The sequence below is a fragment of the Amphibalanus amphitrite genome, unplaced genomic scaffold (assembly GCF_019059575.1).
Source record: "Amphibalanus amphitrite isolate SeventyFive unplaced genomic scaffold, NRLGWU_Aamphi_draft 000008F_arrow, whole genome shotgun sequence".
Taxonomy (NCBI): domain Eukaryota; kingdom Metazoa; phylum Arthropoda; class Thecostraca; order Balanomorpha; family Balanidae; genus Amphibalanus; species Amphibalanus amphitrite.
The window spans coordinates 1,060,297-1,084,336 of record NW_024881504.1 but is presented as its reverse complement, the minus strand read 5'-3'; the positions used below and the strand labels follow the sequence as shown (position 1 = coordinate 1,084,336).

The window sequence follows — 24,040 nt, the reverse complement described above, 5'->3', positions numbered from 1 at the left end:
GACGCAAATGATCGGATATTTTTAGGGCGTCCGTATGGTGGAGTAGCAGTCTTATGGAGGAAATGCCTGGCACACAGAGTAAAACCAATTACTTTTGACGACGATAGGATAGTGGGATTGGAGTGCAACTTTGACCATTTAACAATTTTGCTGGTTGGTACGTATCTTCCGTATAATGCCGAGCAAAACTTTGAAGACTTTGTTTTTTGTCTTGGAAAGATAAGAAGCATCGTTGAGGATTTCGATTCCCCATTTGTCTATATATTTGGAGATTTAAATGCTGATGTGGAGAAACAATCGTCATTTGGCCGGGAGCTAAAAGCGTTTTGTCATGAATCCGAGCTAATTATAGCTGACACAGTGTTTCTCGAAAAAGGCTCTGTAACTCACATCAATGATGGACACGGAACCGAATCTTGGCTCGATCATGTAGTGTGCCCTAAAAGTGCGTTTGAGCTGATTGATAGCATTGTTATTTCGTATCATCTGGCTAGCTCTGATCATTTCCCCATGACAGCTGTTCTAAATTTGCCTACAACGCCCATGCATGTTCAAGAAGAACTTAATGCTAAAGATGGCAAATGGACAGTTGACTGGTCAGCCCTTGAACAGAGACAGCTAGATTTGTTCTTGTCATGCGTCAACGACAGGCTCAGTGATATCCGTGTTCCATATAATGTTTTATATTGTAACAATGCATCTTGTGCTGAGCATTGTGAAGCCATCGACCAGTACTATGCAGAGATTATATCATGCTTAACTGAAGCATCCCACGTAAGCATTTCTAAATTCGTTCGCAACGGCCAAAAAGTGATTCCAGGGTGGAATGAAAATGTCCAGAAAGCCCATTCAACGCTGGGGGATATTTACTGTCTGTGGGCAGTTCTTGGTAAACCTAGGGATGGTTATATTTATGATCAGCTGCGCTTAGCCAAATCTCGTTTTAAATACTCACTACGATGGTGTGTGAAGAATGAAAAGGATCTTCGGGCCAAATACTTGGCGGATAAGTTAATGAAGGATCGTCGTGGTAGTGCCTCTTTCTGGAAGGAAGTGAAAAAGATGAACCCTTCCCCACAGCTGTCATGTACGGTGGGAGGTGTAAGTGGGTCTGATCGTATCGCAGGTCTCTGGAAAGAACACTTTTCCTGCATTCTAAATTCCGTTACTGGTGAGACCCTGAAAGATTCTGTACTGTCAAGACTTGATGCAGAGCTGATCGAGCCAAAAGCCATTTCGGTGCAAGAAGTTGTAAATGCTCTACCAGAATTGACGTCTGGTAGATGTGCAGGTCATGATGGCCTGTGCGCAGAACACTTTAAGCTCGCCGGTCAGTCATGTGCGATTCATTTATCTCTCTGTTTTTCAATGATGCTTCAGCATGGATATTTACCGGGTGAGACTAAATGCTTACTTCGAAATCTAAGCTGCGTTGCGGCATTGGCGGTTATGTGCGGCGTGTATGCCGCATGATTAGTAAGCGGCGACCACTAAATTAAAAATTCAATAGCTTTGACCTGTTTTCAATGGATAACACTGCATACCAAAAATGTCCATCGCTCTCGTCATAGGATATTTAGATTTAAATAACTAACTTATCTACATCATTGTTTTGAACCAAATTAATACTCAGCCGCGAACGTATAAGGTATAACCCCTTGCCGTTTCGCTCCTGATCAAGCTAGAGCTTCGCGGAAAAAACGAGCGTGTTGCCCGTGACGAGAGAAAGCCGATGATACCCAATTTTAAGGTCCTAGGTCATCGGTTGACCTTCCAGGTCAGGTCAATGACCCAAAAGGCGGGAAAATTGGGACCTGTTAGAACGTCGTAGTGTGGCTGCTATGGGGTTTTTCGGGGTGCTGATCACGAATATCATGCTAGTTTTGATCACAGATGATGTCTTCATTCATTTAGGCCAGGTCGGGTTAGGTCAGGTCAGGTCAACCAGTAGAGGTCCTGCCAGGTATTTGTAGTAGGTGTCAACCGCCTCTGACAGCCTCGTAACATGTTACGAAGGCACCAAAACTACTTTGTAAACGATCATGTGGTTGCTTAATTCGAATTCAGCTCGAAAAAACTGACCTAGAAACATGTCAAACTCGAAAAAGTGAACCGAGGTCACCAAAGGTCAATGACCTGACCTGACCTTCAGGTGACCTTGACACCCACCCTAATGCATGGGGGCAACATCATAACACATGTTTGAACGCTTGAAACCACGAAAAGACTGCAAACGCGCTGCTAATGCGAGCCGACATACGCTGAATCGCGGTTCCGGCCAAACATGGTCTCGAAAAGTAGGTCACAGGTCAAAGGTCATTTGGGTCAGGGTCATGAAATTTTCAGGATGGGTGTTAAATTGATCAATGCGAGGGTACTGAAAGTTTGGTCGCGATCAGCCGCTTTTTAAGCGAGTTATTCGCGAAAAACCTTAGGGGGGTTGCATCAACCCCCCCCCCCCCTGTGCGGGCGAGGTCATGTTTTGATAGCAAGACTGAAACAGACTTTTTTGGGTAGCCAGGAAATCGCATGCCAGAGCCTATTCAAATTCTTTTATCGGCCTTTATATGCACCAGTCGCATACAGGTACGGGATTTAGCATACGATTTCCAGACAATCGAAAGACTGTTTGGAGACAACAAAGGAAGGAATGAGTGAGTTAAGTTGAAAGTATTAATTTGGTTCAATATGATGATGTAGATAACCTAGTTATTTAAAGCTGAATATCTTATGACGAGAGCGGTTGGCATTTTTGGTATGCAGTGTTATTCATTGAGAACCGGTCGGAGCGTTTGAGTCTTTAATTTAGTGGTCGCCGCTTACTAATCATGCGGCATACACGCCGCACATAACCGCCAATGCCGCAACGTAGCTTAGATTTCGAAGTAAGCATTTAGTCCCACCCTATTTACCTAGCGCTTTCACAAAGGTTGTTCTGGTTCCTATCTTGAAAGACAAGGCTGGTTCCCTGTCTGATAAAAATAACTACAGGCCCATTGCATTAGCTAGCGTTGCCTCGAAATTATTTGAAGTTATCATTTTGAACCGAAGCAGGGATTGTCTACGGAGCAGTGATCACCAATTTGGCTTTAAGCGTGGCCATGGAACTGATATCTACTATTAGAGTTCTGCACGGCTGCAATTTTCCACAGCCTAGCCGCCCCGCAGCCGTGGCTCCACAGCCACAGCCGCCCACAGCCGTGGCAAACTGTGGGCAGCCAGCCGTCAGCCGGCCGTGGATACTTTCAATGAAATGCAACCAAATAGTATATAATAAGTTGTTTTTAGTTGAAACATATAGCCAAAAGCACATTGCAATGGGCTATAGATTCTCAAGCTCATGAAGCATCATAGGTTAAGTGGTTGTGTATCTGGCTTTAGGCCGAACCTGATGCGCAACGCATGCCTCCACAAGCCCTTGCAAGGGGTTAAGAAAGATGGATAGGTAGGTACCTACATCATCAGAAAACACAAACAACGAACCAGAATAGAAGCACTAGCAGTGTAGACATCTAATGCCAAATCCTGAAGCATGGTTGTGGGACAGAACAACAGACCCTGATGCTTTTCATTATCCAATGTTAGGTGTGGAAAATGAAACTGAAGTTGATGGACTGTCAAAAAGTGATTGTCTAGTCAAACCTCTTGCTTCTTTCTTACCTTGCATATTTTCTGGGGTGTGATATGCCAGGCTTGAAGCAGCCTTCTGAGCAAGTCTCAAACCATTTTGATATGCAAGGCATCAAAACACTAGTGAGCATCCAAGAAAGAAAAACATTCATCTATTTTGATTTTTCCAAATAATGATCTTCGCTCAAATCCCCAAGGACGTGCAAGCCACATTTGCCTCTTTCAATCAAAAATTTTACTTGAGTTTTAATGACGTCAATAGCAAAGAAGTGGCAATAAATTGTTTTGTGTCACCATTAACAGCCATGAAAACTATAAATAATAAACAATAATGCTCTACAGTTTAAAAATTGTTCTCAAACAAAGATTAGGTATCAAATTTTAACATTTTCAGAAGAAGACGTCATTTTATTAGTAAAGTCAACAGCTCGCGTAAGAAATGTTGTGTTCAGGGTTTTCACCGTCATGTGAATTACGTGTTCAGGGTTTTCACCATCATGTGAATTAACCGTAAGTAAGGTTCATGCTCACTTATAATCTAATTCCATTGGCTTCGTTGATCAGCATTTTCTGTTAGCGGTCACTCACACACCAGTTAGAACATAAAGCGCCAGTTTTATATTATGTAATTGGACTTGCCGAAAATCCAGAAATACATCTAAGAGTGTTATTTTAGATAATATTTTAGGAAGCCTTTACCTGCCTTTACCTAGGCGTGATTTCTTTTTCTATTACCTGAAAGAATTATTGAACGCTCGTCTTCAATAGCTGTAAGGTGCTCTCCTAACTAATGACCAGGTGAGATTGATTTGAGAGGGATGTGACAATGCAACATGTTGCTTTTTCTGAAACTGTCAAGCTCTTGATGATGCGCGCCCTAACTCTTCAACAACAACAACAACAAGCTCTTGATGATGAAGGAACAATGGGGTTGGGAACTCGATTTTTTAAGAATGCATGAAAATGATCAAACTATTTTCACAGAATTTATGGTGCATACCATTGCCTCATAAAATCAATAAGCTGAGAGAAATGGGGGAAGAAAGATAGGAAACTTGTTTTGAAAAGTTCTTGAAAAAAGATGCTCTTGATGCTGTTACGTCACATGTCACCTTCTGCGGTTGACAAATAATGGCGCATCTGGCGCACCACAGATTACATGTTATATCAATGGGTGAAATATGTTGTTTGCTTCACTCTGCCATTCGCGCTGTTTTTAACTTTAAATTATGCTAAAACATTTACGGATGAAATGTTCAGTGTCAAAAAATGATGTGTCTGCCGTGTACTATATTCCCACTTAACATGAGCGCGTGATAAACATTTTATGTACCTCGAATTTTCAAATAATAAAGATGATGAATCGGAGGATGCTGAAAAGCAAAAGCTCATTCCAATATTTGGACTACTTTACGATTAAAATATTTACATTCCTGTCATCTTATTGATCATTTATTTGTTCTTTTTTATGAAAATAACTTAAGGCGTTGAGAACCGAGGTAATTTCTATCTAGGCCGTGCCTTAACTTACCAGCAACAGCAATCTATCTACGCCCTACGGTGGCAAGGGAGACTGTGAAAGAAGCGTAAGATGGATTCTAAACAATTCTTTTGTGATATACTGAAGGGCAAAGTGCAGAGAAGAGCGTACAAGTCCTGTTTTGTGCCAGGCTGTTGCAGTAGCACTTATGAAACTCCGAAAACGATCTTCGTTCATGTCCCGAACAACATTACCCTGAGGAGATGATCGTCTGCAATAGCAGGAAGAGCTGATGCAAGTACTTTGAAATCCACTATCAAGTCGGCATGCTATTGTTGTAATGATCACTGTGAGGTGAGATATTTTGTGCAAGGGCTGAGTGTAATGCCCAGGAAATGACCTCCATTCGCCCCCTGACCGGTCAGGTTTATAAAATTTGAGTGGATGGCGGTCCGTTTGGGGTTCAGATGTCAATTGTATTTTGTTACTGTCAAACAATACATGTTATGCTGGCAGCGAATGTGTGTAACGTCGTTTTTCGAAACAGAAGTTAGAACTGTAACGGCAGAGTGCTTGCTGGTCTCATCGTAAGTATTGTAAGTGTTGTAAGCAAAAGCATTGTCAATATTGTAAGTATTGTGAGCATTGATGTATGGTAGATATCACCTCACATGATCTCGGCTCAGATAACCCTCTCCGGTGTCCCTGTCAGTAAATGGCACCTGGATCATTACAGATAAGATAATTTGTCATAATTCTTAAAGAATTGGGTGGTTTTGACTCGTTTACTCGAGGTGCAGGTCGCATTTCAATACTTTTCCATAGGCTTGCAATGTAAAGGTCACGACTCTGACCTAACCTCAGGTCACAGATAAAAAATTCTGATATATACAAACGACACATACTGCAGGTACTGTTTTGAAGACTTGATGAGAGGAAATAACTTCGTGAAAAACTCAAGCTCTGACGTGTTTGCAAACTTTTCTGAGGTGGGGTCAACAAACCCGCTCTGGTTACCTGACCTGACCTGACCCGGCATTTTTTTTTTTTTTTGCTGAGATGTGCGCAATGAGCATTTAGGAAAAGTCACCAAATATGAGCTGAATGTCTCGCGGCGTTTGGCAATTGTACAAGAAAATCCTGAAAGGTCTCCCCGTCAGAAATAGGGTTAATGTGTATATGAAGAGTTGCAGATGCCAAACATACCCAGATCTAAGACTGCAGTTCCCAGCGCCGCTGCAACGTTTTTAAAACAAACATACATAGGACATACAAACATGTTTATTTGCATCTGTTTTGGATAATAGCAACTCATGGCGCCGTCACCCGCGATAACTGTTAGGATTTGAGATATATTTTTATTTAGGCCATTAGTTTGGCTGTAATGTTTATTAATATTAGTTGGGCGGAGTTTGGTAGTTTTTTATTTAACTTGTGGTATGTTGTGCTGATTGCGGGTTGTTCAAACCTTTCAAATGTAAGGACCTTATTGAACTCAACCCTACCCCTACACTACCCAACATACGACTGGACGCTTTCCAAGCCCACAAGCATCACGACGCCGAGATGGAATGTAGCCGAGAAATCACCCTCGCCATCTGCTCTAGAGCTAATCGTGTGGGGCGGCGTGTGGGGCGCCGCTTAGCCTATGGGGGTGCACTTCTAGAGGATGGGGGACGGGGGTGCACCTGCACCCCTTTCATATGGAAAGTTACTTCCCTGATTACAGCTCCCCGTATTGCACCTAATCAGGGAACGGCCAGCAAACGAAGGAACTATTTCTGGATGACAGGCGAATAACCGCTCACGCAAGGAGCGGAGCTCCGCCCCGTCCAAAGTGGCCAACAAAGCAGAGACAGAGGCAGCATCACATCTTCCATCAAAGAACTGGTTTCTGGCTTGGAAGATGAGCTCCATCTTTGCATCCGAGTCGGTGCTGTCAGGAATCAGCTGGTCTAATGGAGTGAGAGTAGTGAGACGACTAGCTTGTATCAGAGCTGCCTGGTCTTCGTAGCATTTGCACCGATTCTTCTCGATCGGACTCTGAATTCTGTCCCTCCTGCGTATTACTTGAGGCATTGCTATGTAGCTAAGTCTTTGGCAGAGTTTCATTATCCATGCTTTGCAAACAGTGCCATAACAACACAGTTAATTAATCACCAAGCTTCTTTGCAAGTTCCAATACAGTTGAATCGCACGCGATTTGAGTGCAAAAATCAAGAGAAGTGCCAACTTGTTCTCGTAAAATATTTGGAATATTGACCTAAAAAATGAGTAATTTCCAGATGAAATAACAGCGAAATCAGTTTTCGCTTGCCAATAAAACTCACATATATTGAAACTCCACTATTAAAGGAACATTTTAGTATATGTTATTCTTGATAAAATTTCTTAGCCACGCAATACCAGCGCAAAATAAGGAAACACTGAAAACACGACCGATCACTCCGATTTACCATAGGTTAATACATAGAAAATGTATGTCTCAACTGCGCCAAATATACAGACAGTTATATACCTACATGTGACGTCATGATTAGCCCGACCAATCAGAAGCAAGTCGTTTTCAGCCACAAATAATTAATTTCTGAACTAACTAGGCATTTTTTTAACAAAGTGATTTTAAATTAAATCATTAAAAATTCTGAGCTTTTTTATTTTACCAAAACATACAGAGCATGCAGATAGGTCCCAACCCTATTGGTACCTATAATCAGTATTCTGTACCAGAGTGCAAACTCCCCTACAGCAAATGGTAAAACCATTACAGGTTTTCAAAGGCTTCACCACTTTCAATGTTGCTGGGCATCCTTTGCATGATTTTTACAGGCTAGACTGCTTATCAGAATGTAAGATTAAGGATTTAAAATTTCATATTTGAGTACTTAAGATTGAGCTTGAAATCTCACAGCCGTGGCCACAGCCGTAGCCGTGTTCTTGGAGATATTTGCAGCCGCCCCGGCCCACAGCCGTGGGGCTGCAGCCAGCCGCGGCTGCAGCCGGCCGGTGCAGACCTCTATCTACTATACTATTTGTTGAATGAAACTCTGTCTGTCTGTCTGTCTGTTTGCACCGTGCAGAGGTGTGCTTTGACGCCGTGCACAGGTCAAACGGTGCGGTCGATTGGGCTGAAACTTTCGCAGGGTGTTGATGACGTCACGCGCACGTGCAGTGTCGGGGTTCGAGTCTCGGGGGGTGGATGGTTCGCACGTGGCACGCGCTGGAAAAGTACGTATTTCTTCACAAATTTGCTCGGTCTTCAAGGCATCGGCAGCCGGGTTTGATGAACTTTGCAACTAAAATGCATGGCAAGCGGCGGCGGGTGCCTCTCATTTGCGGATTGACAGTTTATTTATTTTGATAAACAGAGGCGAAAAAAGGTGTTGATTTTCGATAAATAAAGACAGTTTTCAATGCGCTTAACCGAATGCACCGCGTTTGCCGCAGTGCGCCACATTTGTCCACATGCGCTATTTTTGCCGCAAATCGCACAATTTTGTCAAATATGCCCCGCGTTCGATGTCTCTCGGACCAATCTCGGACGACGAAGATTCTACGTCGTCCGGCCAATCCCGTCCAAGGTCAGCGGGGGCTCGGCTGCGGTTATGGAACGTGATTGGCCGGACGGCGTAGAATCTTCGTCGTCCGAGAGACATCGAACGCGGGGATGGTCCGATAAAGGTGCAATTCGGTGGAAGGATGCATGGCAAAACGACAGGAATAAATGCACCACTTTTGTCGCAATGCGCAACGTTTGTCACTAGGCGCCATTTTAACCAAACACGATTAAGAATAATGGAATGACACGAGTAGGAGAAGGGTTAGGAACTCTTTTTTAGTTAATCAGTTAATCTGATAGTCTGTGACCTCACATGACCCAGTGGTAGTGGTAGTTATAGGTGTAGTGGTAGTGGTAGTAGTATTGGTAGGGGTATCAAATACGATTATTTCCATCAAATACGATTAATAATAATGGAATTACACGAATAGGAGCAGGGTTAGGAACTCTTTTTTTAGTTCATCAGTTTATCTGATAGTCTGTGACCTCATATGACCCAGTGATAGTGGTAGGGGTAGTGTTAGGGGTAGTGGTAGGGGTAGTGGTAGGGGTAGTAGTAGGGGTAGTAATAGGGGTAGTAGTAGGGGTAGTGGTAGGGGTAGGGGTAGGGGTAGGGGGGTACTCTCTTAGCAGACGTCACCCCAATTGCCAGATCTAATGGCCAGTTGAAAAATCTAGAGACTTTTTGAAAAGTCTCTAAATGGACAGGAAAATCACCCCAGGGGTCAATTAGGGGGCGGAGAACACGAATTTGACACTTGTTTTGGTCTAACTCCCCTCCTTCATCCCTTAATCCTCCCTTTAAGGACGGGGCGCGTCAAAAGTGCCTCAAAGATTCTCCTGATCGCCAAAATAAGGATCGCAATCGATTCCCTGGTCGATATCTAGCCGCAGCCTCACGTTCCAGATGTGTGCTGCGTATCCCTTATACCTTAATGGTCCCTTAAAGGACGGGGCGCGTTAAAAGTGCCTGAAGGGTTCGTCTGATCGCCAAAATAAGGATAGCAATCGATTCCTCAGGTCAATATCTAGCCGTGGCCTCACGTTCGAGATGTGTGCAGACTGCAGCGTATCCCTTATTCTTTAATCGTCCCTTAAAGGACGGGGCGCGTTAAAAGTGCCTGAAGGGTTCGTCTGATCGCCCCCCTCCCTACGGGGCGCGATTTAAGGGGCATTTAAGGGGTAAGGGACTGGTGCCAAACATCTGGACTGGAACCCAAAACTGCGGCTAGCTATCGACCCGAGGAATCGATTGCGACCATTATTTTGGCGATCTGACGACACCTTGAGGCACTTTTGACGCGCCCCTTCCTTTAAGGGGCGATTAAGGGGCCAGGGACCGGTGCCACACACCTGGATCCCAAGGCTGCGGCTAGATATCGACCCGAGGAATCGATTGCGACCATTATTTTGGCGATCAGACGACACCTTGAGGCACTTTTGACGCGCCCCTTCCTATAAAGGGCGATTAAGGGGCCAGGGACCGGTGCCACACACCTGTATCCCGAGGCTGCGGTTAGATATTGACCCGAGGAATCGATTGCGACCATTATTTTGGCGATCAGACGAAGACTTGAGGCACTTTTGACGCGCCCCTTCCTTTTAGGGGCGATTAAGGGGTAAGGGACCGGTGCCACACATCTGAAACCCAAAACTGCGGCTAGATATCAACCCGAGGAATCGATTACGACCATTATTTTGGCGATCAGACGACGCCTTGAGGCACTTTTGACGCGCCCCGTCCTTTAGGGGCGATTAAGGAATAAGGGTTACGCTGCAGTCTGCACACATCTCGAACGTGAAGCCAAGCCTAGATATTGATCTGAGGAATCGATTGCTATCCTTATTTTGGCGATCAGACGAACCCTTCAGGCACTTTTAACGCGCCCCGTCCTTTAACCCGCGCACCGACGGGGGGGGCGGATATCCGCCCCCCCTGAGGTTTTTCGCCAATAGCGGGAAAACCGCGGCGCGTAGCGCCGCGAAATTTGGTATGACTATTCCCTTATCAATTTTACACATGGTGTGCAAGTTTAAACCTCCTACCTTTCAAGGTCAGGTCACCAGGTCACTTTGAATGACCCAACCTCAAGTCACTTTTTTGCAACTTTGTCACCGTGCCAGAGCTACAGTAGATGTCGGAGGCCTTTGAAAGTCGCAGGATGTTATTAGGTCATTAGTAGCTACAATTTGTATATCTCGGAATTTTGATATCGGTGACCTAAGGTCAGGTCAATTTCGCGACCTCCCCATTATAAATAAGTCAAAGGGGGAAAAATCAACTCCCTGTTTTTACCACTAAAACGGGTCGGAATGGCCCCATATACCATACATGACTTCATATAGATCAACCTTCACTACCTTGAGGTCTGTTTTGCTGTTGGGCAGCTGTGAGGTCATGTGACGTCATCAAAGGTCACCAAAGGTTTTTGGCCAATAACTCCGTACAGGATCAAGATACAGACGCGTGGATGGTCTCATTGTGTTCAGCTCGTCAAGACGCATCGAATGATATACATGATGACCTCGAGGTCACGTGACCTGAGGTCAACCTTTGACCTTGACCTTTCGAGGTCAACATATATATCATTCGATGCGGATTGACGAGAGGATCACGATGATGCCCTTAGTTTGTTTCTATCTTGACTAATTCGAAAGTTATTCGAGAAAAACTCTCTATATTTAGCGCCGCCATTTTGACTTTTTCGACCCCTGTGACGTCATCTTTGACCTGACCTGAAAATGACCTTAGTAAAAATTGTAGATCTTGACCGTGCGTATCCGATGCCGTTTACCGCTTGTCGCTATCTTGCAGGGGGGGGGGCGGTCATCCGCCCCCCCCCCCCCGTCGGTACTAAGTTGGCGCAGACCCCCGTCGGTGCGCGGGTTAAGGGACGATTAAGGGATAAGGGATACGCTGCACACATCTGGAACGTGAGGCTGTGGCTAGATATTGACCTGAGGAATCGATTGCGACCCTTATTTTGGCGATCAGACGAACCCTTGAGGCACTTTTGACGCGTCCCTTCCTTTAAGGGGCATTTAAGGGGTAAGGGACCGGTGCCACACATCTGGAACACAACGCTGCGGCTAGATATCGACCCGAGGAATCGATCGCGACCATTACTTTGGCGATCAGACGAAGCTTTGAGGCACTTTTGACGCGCCCCTCCCTTTAAGGGGCATTTAAGGGGTAAGGGACCGGTGCCACACACCTGTAACCCAACGCTGCGGCTAGATATCGACCCGAGGAATCGATTGCGACCCTTATTTTGGCGATCAGACGAGCCCTTGAGGCACTTTTGACGTGCCCCGTCCTTTAAGGGACGATTAAGGAATAAGGGATACGCTGCAGTCTGCACACATCTGGGAACGTGAGGCCACGGCTAGATATTGACCTGAGGAATCGATTGCTATCCTTATTTTGGCGATCAGACGAACCCTTCAGGCACTTTTAACGCGCCCCGTGCTTTAAGGGACGATTAAGGGATAAGGGATTCGCTGCACACATCTTGAACGTGAGGCTGCGGCTAGATATGGACCCGAGGAATCGATTGCGACCCTTATTTTGGCGATCAGACGACGCCTTGAGGCACTTTTGACGCGCCCCGTCCTTTAAGGGACGATTAAGGGATAAGGGATACGCTGCACACATCTGGAACGTGAGGCTGCGGCCACATATTGACGCGAGGAATCGATTGCGACCCTTATTTTGGCGATTAGACGAATCCTTAAGGCACTTTTGACGCGCCCCGTCCTTTAAGGGAGGATTAAGGGATGAAGGAGGGGAGTTAGGCCAAAATAAGTGTCAAATTTGTGTTCCCCGCCCCCTAATTGACCCCTGGGATGATTTTCCTGCCCATTTAGAGACTTTTCAAAAAGTCTCTAGATCTGGCAATTGGGGTGACGTCTGCTAAGAGAGTACCTAGGGGTAGGGGTAGGGGTAGTTGTAGGGGTAGGGGTAGGGGTAGGGGTAGTGGTAGGGGTAGTGGTAGGTAGTGGTATGGGTAGAATTAGTAGAAGTGTGGCCCAGGCCGATCCAATGTGACTTGGTGACCTATACGACCTGGCCTGACCGAAGGTGACCTGGCCAGAGCCAGTGTAACCAGGGATGACAAACTTGACCTGACTTGACCCTGTATGACCCAAAGTTCATCCAACTAAGCCCTCAGAATACTTATTATGTTCAAATTTTTCCTCTGCACGTTTCCGTCCATATCTCTGCTTCCAGACGACACATCAATTTAACTCAAATACCATTCGAAAGCAAATTGGCTGCTGCCGCATTTTCTGGCTACGCCGCGAAGCAAGTGGCGCAGCCGCTTGTCTACTATACTATTTGTGAAATGAAACTCTGTCTGTGTGTGTGTTTGCACCGTGCAGAGGGGTGCTTTGACGCCGTGCACAGGTCAAACGGTGCGGTCGAGGGGGCTGAAATTTTCGCAGGGTGTTGATGACGTCACGCGCACGTGCAGTGTCGTGTTTCGAGTCCCGGGGGGTGGATGGTTCGCACGTGGCACGCGCTGGAAAAAGGTGCTTTTTCTCCAAATTTTGCTCGGCTCTCAAGCTTGCTTCAAGGCATCGGCAGCCGGGTTCAATCGCCTTTGACAATAAAATGCATGACGATCGGCGGCGGGTGCCTCTCATTTGCAGATTGGCCAAGTTATTTATTTTGGTAAACAGAGGCGAATGAAGGTGTTGATTTCGGTGAATAAAGACAGTTTTCAATGCGCTTACACAAATGCACCGCGTTTGCCGTAGTGCGCCACATTTGTCACGATGTGCCATTTTTGCCGCAAATCGCACAACTTTGTCAAATATGGTCCGATAAACGTGCAATTCGGTGGATGGATGCATGACAAAACGACAAGTACAAATGCGCCACTTTTGTCGCAATGCGCCACATTTGTCTCAAGGCGCCATTTCCACCAAATACGATAAAGAATAATGGAGTGACACGTGTAGGAGCAGTTTTAAGAACGCCTTTTTTAGTTTATCAGTTTATCTGATAGTCTGTGACCTCACATGACCCAGTGGTAGTGGTAGGTGTAGTGGTAGTGGTAGTGGTAGTGGTAGTGGTAGTGGTAGTAGTAGTGGTAGTGGTAGGAGTAGCGGTAGGGGTAGTGATAGCAGTAGGGGTAGTGGTAGGGGGTAGTAGTAGGGGTAGTGGTAGGGGTAGTAGTAGGGGTAGTAGTAGGGGTAGTGGTAGGGTTAGTGGTAGGGGTAGGGATAGTAGTATGGGTAGTGGTAGGGGTAGTAGTATGGGTAGTGGTAGGGGTGGTAGTAGTAGGGGCAGTGGTAGTGGTAGGGGTAGTGGTAGGGGTAGTGGTAGGGGTAGTGGTAGGGGTAGTGGTAGGGGTAGTGGTAGGGGTAGTGGTAGGAGTAGTTGTATGGGTAGAAGTAGTAGAAGTGTGGTACAGGCCGATCCAATGTGACGTGGTGACCTATACGACCTGGCCTGACCGAAGGTGACCTGGCCTGACCCAGTGTGACCAGGGATGACCATTTTGACCTGACTGGACCCCGTATGATCCAAATTTCATCCAACTAAGCCCTCAGAATAGTTTTATGTTCAAAATTTTCCTCTGCACGTTTCCGTCCATATCTCTGCTTCCAGACGACAGATCAATTTAAATTAAACACCATTCGAAAGCAAATTGGCTGGTGCCGCATTTTGTGGCTACGCCGCGAAGCAAGTGGCGCAGCCGCTTGTCTATATTACTATTTGAGGAGCGTGCGTCTGTCCGTTACCGAGGTCCCAACTTGGTGGTGCTTTGCGTGGACTACAGGCCAGACCGTTGCACCTAGCGCGGTGAAACTTGCACAACTTATAGACCAAGGATGCGCGACGTGCCTTTGAGGGGTCTCAGCTCGATCGGGTCGTTAGTGAGCGCGTGGCGCGTGCTCAAAAAGTGCAAATTCGCGTCATAGACTTTACATGTATAAATCGGCTTGCAAAATCGGGCGAAAATGGCCGAATTTGCCCGACACGGGTCCGGTCCCGGTGCTATATCTTGGTGACCAGGGGTCCAACCGGCACGGGAAAAACAGCATCGTGTAGATAATTGAACGGGCTATCGAATGGTTTGCGGTGCAGGGGATGACACGCGCCATGCGCACCGGGGAGGGCACTTTTATGTGGAAAATTGACGTTTTGGACGGATTTTGGAATTGATTTTATTTTTAGGTAACCGTTAAACGGAGCGAGTTGGAACAACGCCTGTTGGCAAGAGAAATGTACCGCCTATCATATAAAAATTGTGAAAAGCTGATTGATCCAAATCAAGGTGGTACGAATCACGGGAGAAAATGGTGTTTATCAATTTTGTGCCACTTTGTTCATCAAAATGGTTTTGCTCCATAATCTGATATCTTTGGCAGTTAAAAATGACACCGTTGGAAAGAGCGTTCAATTCTGTCCAAGGTTCAGTCTTCACTTTTGCAGGATGAGCAATAGTATTCTTAAAAATGGAAATGTTCCAAACCATTACATTGTCATTTTTAGCGAAATTCATCGATGGCCCTTAAAAGACTTCACGCCAGTTTTCGAATCATTCTAAAGTAAAACGCATGATAATACGACACGGGCACCTCGATGCGATGGATCTTTTTTGTTTCATTTCAAAATGTTTGGCCGTCAAAAAGCAATCGAACGAAATGAATACCAACCAAATCGACACAGACCAACCCAATACCCACGGGTCAAAAATAACCCTTCTTCGCGTTGCGGAGCACGCGGGTAACCCTAGTGGCTATCTATGCAGTGAAAGAAATTTCTGACTATTACCTTCGTAACAACAGCCCAGTGTTTCTTTGCTACCTAGATGCGAGTAAAGCCTTTGATAGGGTCAACCATTGGAAGCTTTTTGATAAGCTTTTGAGTAGGGGTATGGACTTAATTATCGTTAAATTACTAGTTGCGTGGTATCGTTCACAGTTGTTCCATGTTCAGTGGGGGAGCTGTGTTACAGACGGATTCACCGTTACAAATGGGGTAAGGCAGGGAGGCATATTATCTCCTTTTCTGTTTAACCCTCGCCGGCCGAGGGGGGGGGGGCGGGTGCCGCCCCCCCATAGGGTTTTTTCGCGATAGCTCCGAACACGCTGGCGATAGAGAGCTGAAACTTGGCATACCTGACCTTTGATTCAAGCCGCATCTTTTGACACCAACCGCATTTTTGGGTCAGGTCAGGTCACTGACCTATGACGTCATAAGTGAACCTCTGCACGGTCTTCAGATGTCGCAACTTCGCAACGCCCTCACTGCCAGAGGAGATGTCACAGGGAAATGAAACTTGCAGGATCTAGTATCCATTATGAGTCTCACAACTTGTATATCTCGGATTTTTCCTAAAGGTCATATGAGGTCAGGTCATTTTCGTGACCTCACCATTATAAGTCAATGGGGAAAAATTCAAACTGCTATTCTGGCGCCGGGAACGATCTCCAACTATCTCAAGCACACAAAATCGTGATTTGATGCACTCCTTGCAAAGTTAGATGCGTCACTTTTGCAATGTTGACCTTGTGTGACGTCATTTATGACGTCATCAAGGTCATATTAGTTTTTCGTCAATAACTCTTGATCAAATTGAGCTAGCGAGTCGGGAAAGCCACCAATGGACTCAGGAGGACCTGCCGAATCGAATGATATGCGACATGACCCCTGTCGACCAACTTCGTGACCTTAGGGTGCTGACCTGACCTTGACCTGAGGTCAAAACCCAAAGTTGACCTGACCCGAACAAAAAGTATATCATTCGACGCGCCTGAGCGAGGCGAACACGATGCTGCCAACATCGCGGCTCTGCGGCCGTTTTTTGCGAAGTTATTCACCAAAAACTGAACCGTACCCTGGGGCACTTGACCTGACCTCAGAGGTCACGGGTTGACCTAGGACCTTAAAATCGGGTACCAATCTCTGCGTCTCGTAACGGCGCACACGCTCGTTTTTTTCCGCGACGCGCTAGCTCCACCAGGGGCGAAACGGCGAGGGGGGGGGTCGTACCCGCCCCCCCCCCCCCTCGGCCGGCGCGTATGTAGAAAACCAATAGGTCCGGCGAGGGTTAATCTTTACATTGATTCGTTATCCAATGAACTCGACAAAACTGGTGTTGGATGCCGATATTTGGGAAGCCTGAACCACTTGGCCTATGCTGATGATGTTGTGCTAATGTCACCCACTCCCTATGGACTTCAAACTCTGCTAGACACGTGCGAACGTTTCTCGGTAGAGCATGATGTGATTTTCAATACGAAAAAGACTGTGTGCATGGCGTTGCGACCAAAATGTTTTAAAAACATTATCTTGCCCAAGTTTGTTTTGTGTGTTTCAACACTAAGCTATGTTAGCCAATATAGGTACCTTGGTTTTCAAATGTCTGATGACTCATCAGATAATGTAGAAATTCGACAGCAATATCGTTTGCTATGCTGTAGGACAAACTCTCTGTTACGAAAATTTGCAATGTGTTCGTGCTCTGTGAAAAGGTATCTTTTTTCATCGTACTGTGCGAATGTATATTGTGTGCATTTGTAGCGAGCTTACAATGTCTCTGTGTTTCGTAAGTTCAAGGTTTGTCTTAACAACGCGGTTAGACTATTTTTTGGGTATGATAAGTTTTCCAGTGCATCAGCGATGTACGCCTGCGAAGGCATTGACAATATTGACATCATGTTCAGGAAGTCGGCCTATGGCTTCATTACACGCATCGAAAAGTCGGAAAACTGTATAATTGCTCAATTTGTCGGTAGTGATTTGTATACATATTCCCCCTACAAAAGGATGTGGGACCGTCAGCTGTCATCTCAGTGACGTGTGATCCTTGCTCATGTACGAGCCAACCATGTTATTGGACTTCGAGTCTGTTAATACAATGATCTCTCTCTCTCTCTCTCTCTCTCTCTCTCTCTCTCTCTCTCTCTCTCTCTCTCTCTCTCTCTCTCTCTCTCTCTCTCTCTCTCTCTCTCTCTCTCTCTCTCTCTCTCTCTCTCTCTCTCTCTCTCTCTCTCTCTCTCTCTCTCTCTCTCTCTCTCTCTCTCTCTCTCTCTCTCTCTCTCTCTCTCTCTCTCTCTCTCTCTCTCTCTCTCTCTCTCTCTCTCTCTCTCTCTCTCTCTCTCTCTCTCTCTCTCTCTCTCTCTCTCTCTCTCTCTCTTTTCGTGGTTTCAAGCGTTTAAACATGTGATATGATGTTGCCCCCATGCATTAGGGTGGGTGTCAAGGTCACCTTAAGGTCAGGTCAGGTCATTGACCTTTGATGACCTCGGCTCACTTTTTCGAGTTTTACATGTTTCTAGGCCAGTTTTGGAGCTGAATTCGAATTTAGCAACGATATGAACATTTACGAAGTAGTTTTGGTGCCTTCGTAACATGTTACGAAGCTGTCAGAGGCGGTTGCCACCTACTACGAATACCCTTACTGGTTGACCTGACCTGACCTTACCCGACCTGGTCTAAATGCTTAAAGACATCATCTCTGATCAAAACTAACACGATATTCGTGATAAGCACCCCGGAAAATCACATAGCAGCCACACTTTACGACGTTCTAACAGGTCCCGATTTTCCCGCCTTTGGGGTCATTGACCTGACCTGCAAGGTCAACCAATGACCTAGGACCCTAAAACTGGGTATCATCGGCTCCCTCTCGTCACGGGCAACACGCTCGTTTTTTCCGAGAAGCTCTAGCTCGATCAGGGGCGAAACGGCAAGGGGGGGTCCAACGGACCCCCCCCCCCCCCCCCTTATACGTTCGCGGCTGGAAAAACACCAATACGGGCGAGGGTTAAGCTCAGGAACACGATGGTGCTATTTATATTGGCGTACGATGTCAAATACGTGCTGAAAAATTGATTTGAAAAATTAATAATTGTGAGTTTTTTTGCAATAATGCGTATAACTTGGCAATTTTTGAAGATGTTTAGCTTAAACTTGCTAGAGTTAGTCATAATAATGCGTTCTATCACATATATTCCGGTTTTTTCGAAAATACAAAAACTTTTTGGGAAACAAATGTAAAAATATAAATTTTGAATTTTATTATATTAACCCTCGCCGGACCTATTGGTTTTCTACATACGCGCCGGCCGAGGGGGGGGGGCGGGTACGACCCCCCCCCCCTCGCCGTTTCGCCCCTGGTGGAGCTAGCGCGTCGCGGAAAAAACGAGCGTGTGCGCCGTTACGAGACGCAGAGATTGGTACCCGGTTTTAAGGTCCTAGGTCAACCGGTGACCTCTGAGGTCAGGTCAAGTGACCCAAGGTACGGTTCAGTTTTTGGTGAATAACTTCGCAAAAAACGGCCGCAGAGCGCCGATTTTGGCAGCATCGTGTTCGTCTCGCTCAGGCGCGTCGAATGATATACTTTTTGTCCGGGTCAGGTCAACTTGGGGTGTTGACCTCAGGTCAAGGTCAGGTCAGCACCCCCAGGTCACGAAGTTGGTCGAAAGAGGTCATGTCGCATATCATTCGATTCGGCAGGTCTGCCTGAGTCCATTGGTGGCTTTCCCGACTCGCTAGCTCAATTTGATCAAGAGTTATTGACGAAAAACTAATATGACCTTGATGACGTCATAAATGACGTCACGCAAGGTCTACATTGAAAAAGTGACGCATCTAACCTTGCAAGGAGTGCATAAAATCACGATTCTGTGTGCTTGAGATAGTTGGAGATCGCTCCCGGCGCCAGAATAGCAGTTTTCATTTTTCCCCATTGACTTATAATGGTGAGGTCACGAAAATGACCTGACCTCATATGACCTTTAGGAAAAATCCGAGATATACAAGTTGTGGGACTCATAATGGATACTAGATCCTGCAAGTTTCATTTCCCTGTGACATCTCCTCTGGCAGTGAGAGCGTTGCGAAGTTGCGACATCTGAAGACCGTGCAGAGGTTCACTTATGACGTCATAGGTCAGTGACCTGACCTGACCCAAAAATGCGGTTGGTGTCAAATGATGCGGCTTGGATCAAAGGTCAGGTATGCCAAGTTTCAGCTCTCTATCGCCAGCGTGTTCGGAGCTATCGCGAAAAAACCCTATGGGGGGGGGGCGGCACCCGCCCCCCCCCTCGGCCGGCGAGGGTTAAATTTTCGTAATTTTCAAAATTTCGAAAATTCGAGATAGCAGTTTGATAGCGCAATCTATTCTGAGTCCTCTCATGCAAAAAAAATTGGATCTAGCTTAAAAAGTGAGCTCTTGGGAGCGATTGCCGTGGTTCAATGTTTTGCGTCGAAATCGGCCGAACATGACGTCACTCTGACGTCATTTCCGGCCGACCTATGGTGGTACGAAGCTCAAATTTTGACACAAGGTGTCGAATAGATGCAGCCGAAGGTACTGAAAGGTTGGCGTCGATACGTCAAGCAGTGTGGAAGTTATTGCAGAAAAACGGGAGGGAGGGCTATAAATAGCCCCCCCCCCAGTGGGGCGCGGGTTAACCTTCGCCCCAGTGGGGGGGGCATATGTTACCACCCTGTCGCGTTTTTCGCGTGTGAATATAAAAAACCGCGGCGCGTAGCGCCGCGCCGCTTGGGGTAGCTTTTGGTACATCAATTTTGGACAATGTGTGAAATTTTTGACCCCAGGTCATGTCAGGTCAGGTCACCAGGTCAAGTTAACTGACCAAGCCTTAAAATAAGTTTGCAATCATGTCCAGCCTGCAGTGTTTGTCAGAAAGGTTTTAAACTTGGTGGATTGCATGCTGTTATGGGAGCCTACAATTTGTATATCTCGGATTTTTTATATCCGTGACCTAAGGTCAGGTCAGTGGCATGACCTTTCCATTACAAGTCAATGGAGAAAAATGAAAATGCCTCTAGATCCGTGTGTACGCATAGGAACAGTCCAAATATTTCAGAATCACAATGATTTAGTCCACTCGTGATATCCAAGGTGTCATTTTTGCTGATAGCCTCTAGAAAGGTCATCCGAGGTCATTTGAGGCTACAAACAGTTTTTTTGCCAATAACTCGCGATTGGAAAGAGATAGAACGCTGGGGATGGTCTCATTGTGTTTGTCCTGTTGAGACGCATCGACTGATATGCAACATTACCTTTTCCGGTCAGGTCATGACCTTGACCTGAGGTCAAATTTTTAAGTTGACCTTTCAAGGTCAAATTATAGTTCATTCGACGCGTCTCGGTGAGGGGAACACGATTCTGGCAATAGAAATGTCGTGGCTTTTTGTAGTCGAAAGTTATTGTCGAAAAACACTTTTCGTAAAAACAGCTATATTTGGAGTTTTTGCCCTCTGGAGGTTAAACCGTTGACCTGAGGACAAACCTGAGGACAATATTGATAATGACCTTTTCAAAAGAAGAGTTCAAAAGCTATCGATTGCTTTTCCATGCGTTTTTCCAGCTACCATAGTTCCTGAGATAGCGGCATGTTTTCTGAAAAATATAATGACAATTGGCAAATTTTGACCTTTGATGACCTCTGGTGACCCCAATATTGTTCTAAGGTGAAAAATGACCGAAATACTTTCAAACGTACGTATTGAGAGCTATCGACTGCTTTTTACCGCGTCTTTCTAGCCCTCTTAGTTTTTGAGTTAGAGGTGGGTGGTAACATATGCCCCCCCTCACTAGGGCGAAGTTGGCCGAGACCGCCACTGGGGCGCGGGTTAAGGCAGTATGTTCAAATTACCCCACGGTTGGGCAATTTGAACACACCGTGACTTGGTGGAGAAGTGAGGCTATACTATTTTCGAGGTATGCTCGGCTCGTCCAAAAATGAGGCTTGCATGTTGCAAGCAAGTGACATTTGCGCTACTGAAACAGTTTTCCTTCATCCAGGATTGAGCTGTAATTTGGTACGACGGAGAAGGCGTAAAAACATGTTCAAATTGACCCCACTGTTGTCACCGACCGCTGCTGAGCGGTACTCGCCGAGTCGCCGGCCGGCCCGTGTAGCTGCCGAGCCGGCCGCTGCGGCCACGTGGCGCCCGAGGCGTGTCTGACCTGGTGAGGTCATGCGCGGGGAGCGCGCTGATTGGTCGCTGGTGTCCCGCGCCGCGGGGCACCAGCGAGCTGATCTCGGGCGGGTGAGCCGTAGGCGGGTTTAGTCTGTCTGCGTGTGGGTGTAACGCTGTCTGGTGGGGGTGCGGAGTGAAGCTGGATTCTGGAGTGAATTGTGAGAAGTGACAATAAATATCCAGTGGTTGAACTCAGTGACTGTGAGAGAAAAGTGAGAGACGGAAGTTACGGAAGTGCGATGACTTACGGCAGGCCACAAACGCTTGTGACTGTGACACGTCCTACTTCCGGGGACCTCGGCTTTTCTCACCTCGTTGGGGTGTGTGAGGGGGCGGCCACCGGTGTTTCGCCAGCGAAAACCGAGGGCTTAACTCTTTTCCCGTGTTTCGCCATCGAGACCGGGGAAAGGGGCCTCTTTCCATACAAGGGGTGCGGCCAGTCGGCTTCGGCCAACCTCGCTATCGAGGCGTCGAAGTATCGGTAGATCTGTCTGCTCACGGCGCCCTCGCCGCTGAGGAGTCTTGATCAGGCAACGACTGTCGCCTTCCTCACCGATCCTGTCCCAATTTTCGATCTCCTAATCCCCCTCAGCCAGTCACAAAACACAAGTGTCGTCAGTGCATGTAAGCCTGAGGACATCGTGGCGATGTCCTTCCACCCTTCCCTATGTAACACAGAAACATGTTCTTTTCCAGTGCACCGGGATATCAAGCCCGAAAACATCTTGTTGGTGCGGGACGAGAAAGATGGCATCGTGGCCAAGCTCACCGACTTTGGTATATCCAAAGAGCTGACATCGGGCACTCAGGCCATGACAAGTTGGAAAGGCACTCTGGACTGGATGGCTCCAGAGGTGCAAGAGAGCGGAGGTCAAGTTGGATCCGTAAGTGCCCAGCTAGTGGATACCAGAGCAAATTGGACACCTTAACTATTCGTTTTATGCCGTCGCTTTATTCTAAACTTGGAAGGACTTATCATTTGCCAATGTGATCCCTATTCCCGGAAGTAGCTGGGGTGTTCCGCCACCCACCAGCTGCTGGGAGGTGGGGGGAGGGGGCGGTAAATACCCCTAGCCGATAATTCGAGAACCAAAAGGCGCAGCGCAGCGCGCAAGGCAGGCAAACGAAAGAATGCGACGAGACGCTTAGGATGAGCACTTAACCTTCGCCCCAGTGTGGGGGGGGCATATGTTACCACCCTGTCGCGTTTTTTTCGTTTGAATAAAAAACCGCGGCGCGTAGCGTCGCGCCGCTGGGGGTACCTTTTGGTACATCAATTTTGGACAAGGTGTGAAATTTTTGACCCCAGGTCATGTCAGGTCAGGTCACCAGGTCAAGTTAACTGACCAAGCCTAAAAAAGTTTGCAATCATGTCCAGCCTGCAGTGTTTGTCAGAAAGGTTTTAAACTTGGTGGATTGCATGCTGTTATGGGCGCCTACAATTTGTTTATCTCGGATTTCTTATATCCGTGACCTAAGGTCAGGTCAGAGGCGTGACCTTTCTATTACAAGTCAATAGAGAAAAATGAAAATGCCTCTAGATCCGTGTGTACGCATAGGAACAGTCCAAATATTTCAGAATCACAATGATTTGGACCACCCGTGATGACCAAGGTGTCATTTTTGCTGATAGCCTCTAGAAAGGTCATCCGAGGTCATTTGAGGCTACAAACAGATTTTTGCCAATAACTCTCGATTGGAAAGAGATAGAACGCTAGGGATGGTCTCATTGTGTTTTTCCTGTTAAGACGCATCGACTGACATGCAACATGACCTTTTCCGGTCAGGTGATGACCTTGACCTGAGGTCAAATTTTCAAGTTGACCTTTCGAGGTTAAATCATAGTTCATTCGACGCGTCTCGGCGAGAGGAACACGATTCTGGCAATAGAAATGTCGCAGCTTTTTTAAGTCAAAAGTTATCACGCGCACTGCAGCGGGTCTGAGCCGAGCACGAACTGCAGGGGGGGGGGGGTTGAAAACAACCCCCCTGAGATCTCAAAAACGGCGCAACGTAGCGACAAGCGGTAAACGGCGTTGGATTAATTGAGATGAGATCTACAAGAAATACTCAGATCATTTTTTGGTCAGGTCAAAAACGAGGTCAGCAGAGGTCACCAAACTCAAAATGTTGCGATTTTTAGCGATCTCGACATCCCTCCATATTTCCCGCTTTATCTTTGGAACTAGAAGAGCTAGAAAGTTGCAAAAAAAGCATTCGATAGCTGTTGAAACGCTCTTTTGCGATACTGTCCTCAGATTTGACCTAAGGTCAACGGTTCAGCCTATAGAGGTCATGAAATGCCAGATCAATATTGCAAATTTTCCGGAAATGCTTTTTCTGCAATAACTTTTCTTCCCAAAGAGATAGACAAATAATTCACACACCATCGTTC

The 24,040-nt window shown here is 46.4% G+C and overlaps 1 protein-coding gene across 1 annotated transcript in view; it reads left to right on the top strand.

Moving 5' to 3' along the window:
* LOC122379335 (serine/threonine-protein kinase/endoribonuclease IRE1-like) overlaps window positions 1–24,040 on the top strand; it is a 391,361-nt gene that overhangs the window by 186,587 nt on the left and 180,734 nt on the right. The window contains exon 6 of the mRNA XM_043361464.1: window positions 22,342–22,529. Coding sequence (XP_043217399.1) covers window positions 22,342–22,529 — 188 coding nt within the window. The remainder of the gene's footprint in view (window positions 1–22,341; window positions 22,530–24,040) is intronic.